The sequence below is a fragment of the Triticum aestivum genome, chromosome 4A (genome assembly GCF_018294505.1).
Source record: "Triticum aestivum cultivar Chinese Spring chromosome 4A, IWGSC CS RefSeq v2.1, whole genome shotgun sequence".
Lineage (NCBI taxonomy): Eukaryota > Viridiplantae > Streptophyta > Magnoliopsida > Poales > Poaceae > Triticum > Triticum aestivum.
Window position 1 is genome coordinate 72,840,190 of NC_057803.1, and position 13,487 is coordinate 72,853,676.

General features: G+C 42.5%; 1 protein-coding gene across 1 annotated transcript in view; it reads right to left on the bottom strand.

The window, feature by feature from the left end:
- Positions 1–7,973: 7,973 nt before the first annotated feature.
- Positions 7,974–13,487, bottom strand: part of LOC123081773 (serpin-Z1-like) — a 36,914-nt gene continuing 31,400 nt past the window's right edge. Inside the window, exon 3 of the mRNA XM_044504304.1 lies at positions 7,974–8,685. Coding sequence (XP_044360239.1) covers positions 7,974–8,685 — 712 coding nt within the window. The remainder of the gene's footprint in view (positions 8,686–13,487) is intronic.

The following is a 13,487-nucleotide window of genomic DNA, read 5'->3' on the forward strand; positions in this document are numbered from 1 at the left end:
GCCGCCGCTTGCCGCGCCCAGCGCCGCCGCCGCCCTGCAAGCCGCCGCCCCGCCACCTCGCCTCGCCAGAGGTAGCCGCCGGATCCGAGCCGCCGATTTTTTTTAGAACCGTTCGGTTTATTTTTTTTCGAAACCCTAGTATTCGTTTTTTAATAGATCGGTTTTTCTCCGGTTTATTTATTTAGTGAGCGTTCGCTCGTTCGTTCATTTTAACGAATGCGTTCTTCATTTAGATCCATATAACGAACGTCCGTTTGTTAAACAGAAAATTCCGTGTGCAGCCACAAGCTATTATGGGCTCTAGCATAGTTGAATAAGTTACGTGAAGCTCTTGAAGAGGCAGATCAGCAGGTAGTGGGATGTAGGTTTGGTATGATCTGTCCGGAGTAGAGAGTTAATGTTTCTGAAAGACTGTGTCTCGGTCATCCGTTTCTCAAACACCCTGTAGTGCGAGAAATCCAACAGAGGCGATCGAGTCTTGTGGGGAAAAGTGCGCAAACCTCTGCAGAGTGTACAATCTAATCATGGTTAGCCGTGTCCCCGGTTGTGGACAATTCTTGAGTATCTAGTACTTGGGTTATCACAAGTATCTCATCATGTTTAATTAATATTGTTGGGTTGTTAATCACTTTAATTAGGATTGAGTTGGAGGAACCTTCTCAATGTTGTTCAACCACCATGATAGTTAAATTAAAATCTATTCCTTTGTTGTAGGGAAAAATTGGCTTTTCGCAAAATTGTAACCATAGAGCTTTCCACCAGCCAAATATGCATGTAGTGATAGTATTATTCTGTTCTTGCTCTACTGTGTTGCCAGCATATTCCATGTGCTGACCCATTTTCGGGCTGCAACGTATTATGTTGCGGACTTTTCAGACGAGGAGTAAGGTTCGTTAGGTCGTTGCCGTGCAGCTCAACTATGCCGTTGGAGTTGATGGACTCACTTTATCTTCCAAGCCTTTCGCTGTTATCGTATTAGATGGCCTTAAGCCATATTACTGTAATAAGTTCTCTCTTGAGACATTCGATGTTATAAGTGTGTGATTGCTACTCTGTTATAAATCCTTCGAGTACTGTGTGTGTCAGCATTACCGATCCAGGGATGATACTGAATCACAGAGACTTGACCATCTGAGGTCGGTTCGCTACAGACGTACTTGCCAACTTCCAGATTCACCCTCGAGACATTGGACCAAATTCTGTGTCCAACATTTGCAATTTTCAAGTATTTTGTGAAGCATACCTGCAAGAGGAGCCAACTGTTGAGCTATTCTGGGACTTCTTCTACTTGAACCATCATACTAAATTTGTGGATGGGCCCAATACCGAATTGGGCGGCGTTTCAATTCAGAAGAGGAAAGACGTCAGTTACCCTCATGCCAAACTCCATAGCCATCCGAAAGAATGGAACCATACTTGGTTTTACTGTAAAGACACTTCCCCTAATGATGAAAATCCTCTGCCAGGTTACCGTCCCCGCCGGCTTACGAACACTCGTCCATTTTCGCAGCGGTTGAGTACTCAAGAACGGGCTACTTTTGCTCCACAACTCTCTAAGCTTAGGGCCTTTATGGCTAACGGTCGGACAGGAGTTGATTTTGTTCGTTGTTGGATCTCATGGAGCATATTACCCTTAAGTCGTCGCTCCAGTTTAATGTGCGAGTATACCGGTGATGAAAATGACCCTCAACGTCACATTAATATCCAGCTGGAAGGTGTCTTTCCAAATGAGCATAGACCAATTTGGTCGAGAAGCCTTTTTTCCAGAGTCCAAATAATCCGATCTGGTTCACAAGATAGGGACCAAGAGTCCACTAAAGTCTTGAGCACCCTCCACTGTTCCATAAGGGGAGGATGAAGACGTCTCCTAAAGAGATCATCACCAACATAGTTTTGGAATTTCAGCTACTGTGATTTCATGATGATTACAGATACTGTATAAGATGGGAACCTAGCTCGCAAAGGAGATATATCCCTAACTGAATCAACCCATACTCTAGCTATGTTGCCAGAGTTCATAATCACCCCTCTCCCTGCCAAATAATATTCTTTTACTTTCATAATGGGTTTGCAGATCGGGGAATCTCCAAATTTTCTCTTCACCGAGGTCACCATGTCGTTTTTAAGGTACTTAGTGCGGATCACATCCTGCCAAAGACCATGTTCAGTTTGAAGTTTCCACCACCACTTGGTGAGCAGGCTAATATTTTGCTTATGGAGATCTTTCACTCCCAAGCCACCTTTTTTCTTGGATCTACAGATCCTTGTCCATTTCACCAAGTGGTGTCGTTTACGACCATTGTTTTCTTGCAAAAAGAATTCTTTCTGACGCTTATACAATTTACCAATGACCATTTTAGGAAGCAAAAACATAGACATGTAGTAATAAACTATACTAGTAAGGGAAGAGTTAAGAGGGTCAGCCTCCCTCCCGAGGATGCCGCGTTACCAATCGAGGATTCGCAGCATTTTAGGAATTTATCTTCGACAAAGCGCCAGTCAAGGGCACGTAGTGTGGAGTAGCTCACTAGCACTCCCAAGTATTTCATAGGGAAGTGCCCAATGTGACAACTGAATAGTTCAGAGTAGAAAGTTAGTAGCTCATGATCCCCTCCAACACACAAGATTTCTCTCTTGAGGAAATTTATTTTGAGCCCTGACATGAGCTCGAAGATGTATAGTGGGAGTTTTAGGTTGACCGCAGCCTCCCTAACATGTTCAAAGCAAATGACTGTATCATCGGCATATTGCAGAATGGCCACTCCTCCATCGATCAGGTATGAAGAAAGGCCAGTTAGCATGCCCTCTTTTTGAGCATTAAGAATCATTTTCCAGAGGGCTTCCACAGTAAGGTTGAACGTGAAAGGTGAAAACGGGTCGCCTTGACACACCCCTTTGTGACTTTGGAAATAAGGACATGTTTCTTTATTCAGTTTTATACTCACCGTCCCATTGTTCAAGATCTTTTTGACCTAGCCACACCACGTAGGTCCAAATCCATGGTTCTTATGGCATTCAAGGAGGAAATCCTAATTGATTTTGTTGTAAGCTTTTTCGAAGTCTACTTTAAGCACCACCCCAATCTTCTTCTTGCGGTGTGTGTGATGTAGTACCTCATAGAGAGTAAGGATACCATCCATAATGTTTCTGTGTTTAATAAAGGCATTTTGGTGTTTGCTGATGAGTTTATCAACGAAGATGGCCACTGTGTTATCCATTACCTTAGTAATCAATTTGTAAGGACAACAGAGGAGACAAATGGGCATATATTGTTGTATTTTTAGGTCAGTTCATTTTAGGAATAAGCGTGATCACCCTGTAGTTAAGACAGGCAACATCCAAAGTGTTGTTATAAAAGGCATCAAACAAGTGCATAATGTCAGGTTTGACAAAGTCCCAACAGTACCTATAGAATTCAGCTGGGATATTATCAGGGCCCACAGCTCTGTTACTGTCAAACAAGCGCATATAAAAGGCATCAAAGGCTCAGGAGCTCGTCGATTGCGACAAGAGCAACAACAGCTGCAACAAGGACTCCCCTCGGGCGACATTCAGCTGGATCATGAAGAACGGTGGGATCGCAACGAATAGCGACTACCCCTTGGTCGCTCAACATGACCAGTACAGGGAACAAAAGCTGGGGATCCACGCCATCACAATCATGGGGTACGTCGCAGTCGGCAAAATGGAGTCCAAGTTCATGACCGTCATGGCGGCACAACCGATGGTGGTCGGGCTCACTTTGGCCAAGCAACATTCCTACAAGAACTACCGTGGAGGCATCTTCGAGGGCCCTTGTGGCGACTAAGTGCGCTGTCACAGTCGTAGGCTACGGAACCAACGACAAGAGAGCAATGGCAGAGCTATGTGTTGTGCTGGGGGGCTATGCCCCCCCCCCCCCAGCTTTGGACCAATTTATGAAGGAAAAAAATTAGAAGGACTTAGATGAAAACTTCCTTAGCTTTTGGCCCCTCCAAACACTCGTATTTTACCATTGGCCCCCAGCAGGATACATCTAGCTCCACCACTGCAAGGGAGTGCCGTACTGGATTGTCAAAAACTCGTACGACACTTCATGGGGCGAGAAGGGATACATGTGCATCCGATGTGGAGTCCAGCAACCTCAAGGGCTGTGCGGGATCACCAAGAAGGCGAGCTACCCACTTATGTAATTCCCTGATGCTGTGCAAGTGTATTCACCTGGTCTTCTCCAAAATCTCGATGTTCAAATAATATTATTTACAATAAAGCAAGAAGCATGTCACTTCCGCGGACGTTTGGTTCCTGGGTGTGTCTACACCCTGTATGATTTTTTTTCGTAATTCAACAAAAAATCAAAAAATTCTAAAAATATTTTGGAAATAAACTTGACCTTTCATTGTACTTGTGAGAAAAATTCCAAAAAAAACCCCATTTGACTTCTTTTTCAAAAAAGACAAATTTTTAGCTAAAATAGTGTGAACAATGACCTATAATAGCAAATAAATTTTGTCTTTTTTGCCTTGAAGTCAACTTTGTTTTTTTTTTTTGAAAATTTGTATACTAGTGCGAAAGAGAGTCAAGTTTACTCTAAAAAAACTTCTAAACTACTTTGGCTTTTTGTTTATTTATTAAAAAGTTCCCCATATAGGTTGTATATACAAGGGTCCGAAGTGTATTTTCCGTTGTTGTTGCGGACCGGCCGGCTAAAGGTGACGTATGTTCAGATGTTCACTTTTCACCTAAGATCAACTTCTGGTATGGAATAAAATGCACAAAACCATCACTTTAGCATCATAACTCTCGAAAAACCATCACTTTACAAAACGTGACACTTTGCACCGCATCGAAAATCTGGCAGTGTCAAAAAACATCGACGATAGATGCTAAGGTGTTTGATGATGTCACTAATCAGCCGAGCCCACTCGCCAGGCTGAGTTGGCAAAAAAAATTGCCACATAGGTAAATTGACTTGGTCTTCTTCTTTCTCCTCCTCCTTTTTTCGAAGCATTTTATCAAACACTTTATGTGCATGTGTGACCAGTCACCGAGCTCCTGCTCGATGGCGAGCTCGCGGCGGCTATGTGTAACCCGTCGCCGAGAAAGAAGAAGAAGACCAGGTCAATTGGCTATGTGACGTTTTTTCCTGCCAACTCAGCCTGATAAGTACTCCCTTCATTCCACAATGTAGTGTTTCCTCTATCCCCGTGCTTCAACTTTGACCGTAAATTTAACTATCAAGACCGATTGCGGCGGAAGCAAAAGTTATATCAGTGATTTCGTATTCGAAAAAAGTTTTTAATTATGTAACTTTTTCTCCCGCCGCAGTCGGTCTCGTTTGTTAAATTTATAGTCAAAATTTGACCCTGGGAAACACGGGCGCACTATATTTTGGAATGGAGGGAGTAGCTGATTAGTGGCATCATCAAACTGCTTAGCATCTATTGTCAGTGTTTTTTGCCACTGTCAAATTTTTCGTGCGGTGCAAAGTGTCATGTTTTATAAAGTGATGGTTATCTAAGAGTTATGACGCTAAAGTGATGATTTTGTTTTCTTTAATGAAAGTGATGATTTTGTGCATTTTACTCTCTGATGTGGGACGATGACCTGCGTATCAGTTGCCCAGTTGCCGGATGCACAAACTGTGATGCAAGTAGATGCGTTACGCTCTCTTCCACTGCTATGTGCGCTACGCGGAGGGGCATCAGTAGGTGCGCTATGGAGATAACTTGCGGGGCCGTGGAGGCGAACAATATGGAAGTATAAAACTCCGTTAAACAAATTTAATGATCCAGATTTATGGATCAAGCAAGCTGTTGACAATGGCCGTCTATTATTCATTATTCCATCCCGACACGGTAGAGAAGAACACTGCTAGCGCTCATGAATTTTTTTGAGGTAATATCAGTGCGAGTTATATACTCCCTCCTTCCATCTATATAGAGCCTAATGCGTTTTTCGAGGCTAACTTTAACCAAATGTTAGAGCAATAATATATAGCATGCAACTTACACAAAGCATATCATCAAATTCATATGTGAAAGGAGCTTTCAATGATATAATTTTCACATTATGCATGTCATGTAGTATTAATTTTATCAATAGTCAAAGGCGGTCTTGAAAAACGCATTAGGCCCTATATAGATGGAAGGAGGGAGTAACTTGCATCGCATGTTTAGTTTGGTGCTAGAAATTTGAAAATATGGTTTTGTGTTCACCTAACTTGACTCTACGCGTATGCATGCGTATCCATATGTATGGCCCCATTTGATCAGTGATGGCGCTAGGCGATACGTGTTTTACACAGAACATCCTTAAAAAATTGCAGAAAAAGTTAACTGCAGGATGCATTTTTGCACAAAACACCTTCATATTTTTTATTTATAGAAAAGCAGACCACAGTATTGCACATATTTGCAAAAACTAAAAAAAAAATGTCCATTAGAACTCGAACATACAACCAATTGAGTTATTACTACCAAACGGTCTAGCCACTCTGCCTGTCCGACTATTCAATTTGGATAACGAGTACATATACTGGATGAGATTATGTTGAGCTTAATTGGGCTGCAAAAATAATTTTAATTCTCCCTCCGTTCCTAAATATTTGTCTTTTTTGAGGTTTTAAATGGTGACTATATACGAAGCAAAATGAGTGAATCTACACCCTAAAATATGTCTATATATATCTGTATGTGGTGATCATCTGAAATCTTTAGAAAGACAAATATTTAGAAACGAAGGGAGTACAAGATTGTGAAAATTTAACATCAAAAGAGGATCTAGCAGGACTCGAACCAACTACCAACTATTTAAACACGAGGCGTTCTAGTAACTACTACAACCCATCAGGTCCAGATGTGTAATATGGATAATGAGCGTATATGTATCAAACAGGATCACATGTGGAGCTTAAATGGGCTGCAGATATTGCGGTCCATTTTGCTTGCACTATTTTCCTAAAACATACAAACATGTATATTATATAAATGTGTGTATTACATATTTGATTTCTAAAACTACAATTCAAAAATATAATGTTAATTATACAAAGATTTCAATAATTATTCACACATTTGTATAGTTTAATGTTTGTATAACTAAAAAATTTCATAACTTAAAATTTAAACTGTTAATATGAATATTCAATTGTGACCAATATTTCAGTTATATTTTTTTGTAAAAGTTATACTCAAGTAAATGCTCATAAATATTTAGTAAATGTTTGCATTCATCATTTTGTATAATTAAATATAAACCGCAAGGGTATATATTTTTTGGATTCATTAAACATATTAATTTAATATACATTCTCAATGTCTGCATTAACTAAATATTTTTAAATAATACACAAGTTTGTATTTAAATGTTTTTATTTACTAATCATCCTTTGCATGCATAGTATTTTCAACACACAAATATTTGAACATAGTTTTATTACTTATGTTTTACAAATACCTTAAAAAATAGCTCACGCAAAATGTGCCGTAGTATCCACGGCCCAATTAAGCTCCGCATGAGCCCTCGTCGGTACATATAACCTCGTTATCAATGTTGACCATCCTGAGCTTAATGACTTAGTGGCTAGTGTGTCTCGTGCTAAATCAATTGATATCTGCTTATTAAATTTCGCCATGTGTGTGCAGTACTATGGTCCTATTTTTCTCTAAATAAAAAATGTGATGGTGTTTTGTGCAAAAATGCCTTGTTGCGGTTGGCTTTTTCCGCAGATTAAAAAAAATGAGGTTGTTCTATGTGAGAATACGTCAAGGCCAGCGCCATCGATCATTAACAACTGGGTCCACAAAGATGGATACGCCCGCATAAGTGTAGTGTGACCGTATCTACACGTTTAAGTCAAGTTAGGTGACCATAAAACCGTATTTTCAAAGTTCTAGAATCAAACTGAACATACAACGCAAGTTATATAACTCCCGGTGATATTACATCAATTTTTTTAGATGAACAGCACTCTGGATTTCTAGGCAGCAGAACTAGAGCTCGGGGTTGACGACTTGCCCTGCAAAAAGCACTATGCCACTCTCGTCCTCCCTGATGAGGAACAGGAACGGGTGATCTGCAACGAAGTCGACGCGCGCCGGCTCCTCCCATCCGATGGAGCAGCCCGTCATGATGTCAGCTTCGGTGGCCGCCGCGGCCATGGTTCCATCCTCGTCGACCTCAACCACGCACTCGTGTAGCACGCTACGCACCGCGAGAGGTTCCGAGTAGTCAACCATCTCCGTGAAGTCATGTGAAAAGCAGAACGGTCGCTCCAGCCCCATGTCCTTCAGCAGGTCCGACGCCTCCACCTTGCGCGACACCTTGAACTTGGGGACCTTGAAGTCCCCCACTTCCACCTCCTGCGCGGGGGCGCTGCGGTTCAGGAACCTGGCCGTGTCGGAGCTGAGCTCGCGGATCAGCGCCTGCAGCCCGTCGCGCTCGTCCGGGAGATAGATTTGCATGCTGAAGCTGTGCCTGCCGCCGACCCTGCCGGAATCGTAGGGCAGCTGCAGTACTTTGAAGCCTGGATGGGAGCTGATGCGCTGGCGTTTTCCGCTCGTCATGAACGGCACGCGCACACTGCTCCCGTCGGCCAAGAAGAAGTCGCCGTCCACTGTGTCTTCGCGATCGAACGGGCGCAGCCATGAGCCTCTCAGGTAGAGCGCGTTGCCGATGACCAGGGCGGTGTCGCTGTGGAGGTGGCTCTCTTGGAATTTTTCTAATAGGTCTTTGGGCCAAAGGCCAACTAAATTCTGAAATTTTCTAGGCCCATTCATGTACACATGTGAGTGGAGTGAGTGAAACTAAATTTTAGTCTCACCTCAGAAGTTAAGAGAGAGTTGCACATCTTTATAAGGTGAACTCTTCTACCACTTGTATAAGCATGAGAAGAGGACACCTACACGCGCGCTTCTCCTCCTCCTCGCTCGTCACGCCTCGCCTCGCCTCGGGAAAAATTAATGAGTCATTAATTAATAATTAACGGACTGAACCGTTTCCTACATAGTCAGGCAGACGTCTACCCTAGCCGCCGCCGCTTCGTATGGTTTCTCACCACCGTTCCAGAACATTGCGCTGTCAAGCAAGTCTTCTCCATCCCTCCTTTCGGCGTGCACTGGGAGAGGGGCGATCAGGTTTTTGGGGAGCGCACTCGCGTGACTGCTGGCAGCGACGACTTCGCGAACGACGACTTCTTCCTCAACCTCGGCAACCTCATCCTCGACGACATGGGCGACAACGTCAACGCCGGCGGTGCTGCTCCCGCTTCACCGTATGTGATTCTATCCTTCCTGTTTGAGATCGTGGTAGAATTCATGTTTTTAGTATTTGCCCTAGATGTGACCTGTTCATCTACTATACTAGTTCGCATTATTAGTTTAATCTCTACTATTGCTGTCATGATCTATTTCCTATTTATTCGGATTAAATCTCGTAGTAATTTGCTCATATTTTCAACAATCTAAAAACTTGATTATAGGCAATTTACTCCGAGTGGTTTTGCTGCACATCTGAAGCCGCCTGCCTTTAAGGAGGCGCAATATAAGAGGTGGCGCACGAGAGCAGTCTACTGGTTTTAGACCATGGGCTGCTATGACGCCACCAAGGGCAAGCCTGAGAGCAATCTTAATCCAGCACAGCTGAAAGCTTTCGAGAAGATCGATACCCTCTTTAAAGGCGCTCTTCTGAGTGTTCTTGATGACTCCATTATGGATTCGTATATGTTGTTTGACAATGGCAAGGACATGTGGGCTGCGCTCGAGGCCAAGTTTGGTGCCTCGGACGCCGGCAGCGAGTTGTACGTCATGGAGCAATTCTATTACTACAAGATGACTGATGAACGCCCTGTTGTACAGCAGGCTCATGAGATACAGTCGCTCGCAAAAGAATTTGAGTACTTCAAGTGTGTGTTGCCGGACAAATTTGTTGCCGCAGGCATCATTGCCAAGCTTCCACCATCGTGGAACAATTCTGCTACTTCCCTGAAACACAAGAGACAGGAGTTTTCCGTTGCGGATCTCATTGAGAAGGCGAGAGCAAAGGACACACGTGCTCGAGTTGCTGAGGGAGGTTCTAGTGCCCACATGGTACAGAAGAAGAACTCCTAGCCCAACAAGTTCAAAAACAATAAGAACAAAACTCAGGGCAAAGGCAAGTTTGATACAAAGAACAAGCCATCGCATTCTACCAACTTCAAGAAGAATTCTCATAAGAAGGGGAATGGACTTTGCCATGTCTGCGGTGATCCTAATCACTGGGCTCCGAAGTGTCCTAACCGTTTTGAGGAGCACGAACATGAGAAGAGCGGCAAGTCCGCTAATGTTGTCATCGGTGATATTGATATGAAGGAATCAGGGTACGGTATTTTACCTACCATCCTTTCAGTATTTCAATCTCCTGATTGGTTAATTGACACCGGTGCCAATGTACATGTTTGTGCTGACGCCTCCATGTTTTCTTATTACCAGGCAACAGGGACTTCACCCGTGCTGATGGGGAATGGGTCACATGCCATCGTTCGAGGTGTTGGTACGATCGATCTGAAGTTTACTTCGGGGAAGACTGTGCGTCTGAAGAACGTTCATCATGTGCCGTCCATAAATAAAAATCTCGTTAGTGGTTCCCGTTTATGTCGAGATGGTTTTAAGTTGGTTTTCGAATCCAATAAAGTTGTAATTTATAAGTATGGACAATTTGTTGGAAAAGGCTATGAGAGCGGAGGCTTGTTCCGCCTGTCTTTGTCAGATATTTGCACTAAAGTTATTAATAATGTTTGCCACAACAATGAGTCTAATATTTGGCATTCACGACTTTGTCACAATAACTTTGGTTGCATGACGCGTCTAGCCAATATGAATTTATTTCCGAAAATCTCTACTGTCAAAGGCTCTAAGTGTCAAGTATGTGTGCAAGCTAAGAAACCTCGCAAGTCCCATAAGACTGTAGAGGCAAGAGACTTGGCGCCACTAAAGCTTATACATTCTGATCTTTGTGAGATGAATGGCATGTTGACAAAAGGTGGAAAGAGATACTTCATGACGTTGATTGATGACTCCACTAGATATTGTTATGTATATCTTCAGAAATCGAAAGATGAGGCTTTCACTTTCTTCAAAAACTATAAAGCTGAGGAGAGAACCAACTTGATCGAAAAATTAAACGGCTTAGGGCCGATCGTGATGGAGAGTATTTTTCCAATGAATTTGATCTGTTTTGTGCAGAACATGGTATAATCCATGAGAGGACGCCTCCCTACTCACCCCAATCAAATGGGGTAGCTGAAAGAAAGAACCGAACTCTAACTGATATGGTTAACACCATGTTAGACACTTCGGGTCTATCCAAGGAATGGTGGGGGGAGGCGCTAATGACTGCGTGTCATGTCCTAAATCGAGTTCCCACAAAGCATAAGACCATGAATCCATTTGAGGAATGGTAAAGGAAAAGGTTGAAACTCTCTTACCTACGTACTTGGGGTTGTTTGGCGAAAGTTAATATACCAATTCCCAAGAAGCGCAAGCTTGGACAAAAAACCGTGGATTGTGTTCTTCTGGGCTATGCTTTTCATAGCATCAACTATAGATTTTTGATAATAAAATCTGAGGTATCCGACATGCATGTTGGTACGATTATGGAGTCGAATGATGCAACTTTCTTTGAGGACATATTTCCTATGAAGGATATGTCGAGTTCATCAAATCAGGAGATACCTACTCCATCTAGTGAGGAATTCACTGTAATTTCTGAACCCACCATTGCGATGGAACACGTTGAGAATCCTGTTGAGGGTGACAATGAAACTCCTATGAGGAGTAAGAGACAGAGGACTGCAAATTCCTTTGGTGATGATTTCATTGTGTACCTCGTGGATGACACACCCAAGACTATTTCAGAAGCCTATGCATCTTCTGATGCTGAGTACTGGAAGGAAGCTCTACGTAGCGAGATGGATTCCATCTTAGCTAACGGTACCTGGGAGATCACTGACCGTCCTTATGGATGCAAACCTGTAGGATGTAAGTGGGTGTTCAAGAAGAAGCTTAGACCTGATGGTACGATTGAAAAGTACAAGGCACGGCTTGTGGCCAAGGGTTATACCCAAAAAAAGGTGAAGACTTCTTTGATACTTACTCACCCGTGGCTAGATTGACCACAATTCGGGTGCTACTATCACTGGCTGCCTCACATGGTCTTCTCGTTCATCAAATGGACGTTAAGACAGCTTTCCTCAATGGAGAGTTGAAGGAGGGAATTTACATGGATCAGCCAGATGGTTTTGTAGTACCTGGTGAGGAAGGAAAGGTGTGCAAGTTATTAAAGTCTTTATATGGCCTTAAACAAGCTCCTAAGGAGTGGGATGAGAAGTTCGAAAGAACATTAACTGTTGTCGGCTTTGTAGTAAACGATGGTGACAAGTGCGTGTACTATCGTTATGGTGGGGCGAAGGAGTTATTCTTTGTCTGTATGTCGATGACATATTGATCTTTGGAACCAAAATTGATTTAATCAAGGAGTGTAACATCCCAAAATTCTAAGTTTTGGAATGTTATAATAAATAGATAGATTTGATTGACTGTTTGACTGAAAGTGAGTGAATTCGAAACTTTTTGAAAGTTAAATAAGAGGGAATAAAATGACTTTCCCAAACTTTCATTTTGCTTTTATGAATCTCCATGAATTCAAAGGCTTTTCAACACAAAACCCTCGAGAGGAGATGACATGACTTCTCCATTTAAATTAAATGAAAAGGGTTGTTGAAAATATTTGAATTTCATTTGAAAATATTTCAAATTCATAAACTTCAAGCAACTCAATGATTTTCATGAGAGGAGAGAAAATGACTTCTTCAAAATATATGAAATATGAGTTGGGAGTTTAAAAAGAATCAAATTTAAAGTCCTTTTGGAAATTATTTTCAATTTGAAGTTATTTGGGTTTTATTCAAATTATTTTTCTCCAAAAATAAAATATACAGAAAATAGGGTAACATGATTCCGTACATCGGAAAATTTGAGAGAAATAAATTTGAATTAATTTTGGTATTTTTTATAATGATTTTTATTGGATTTTATTAGACCAGTAACACTCTTTGAATTATCTGATTTTGTGTGGATTTTATTTGCCAGTATAAAAATGTCCATGTTGTAGAAAATCTTTTTCTGTAAATTTTGGTATATTATATGCCTATATGACATTTTACTTTATTTTCTTTTCTTTCTTTTTCTCTCTGTTGAAAAAAAGCTACCTACGGAGCTAGGCCGGCCCAGCCGACCAGGCCCAGCCTAGCCGTGCTCGTCATCGACCCCGGGCAGGAGTCCCTCTGCCGCACGCCGGCGACCGCCGCCGAGTCTGCCCGGACTCCTCCTCCCTTGCCCCCTCCTCCATGCTGCCCTCTCCGCCCCTTCATAAATACTGGCGCCCGGCCCCGGGCCCCTCTCTTTCTACTTTCCCCGCAACCGCTGCCTCCCGCTGCTGCTTTCTGCCCGTGCCGCCGACGCCACATCGCC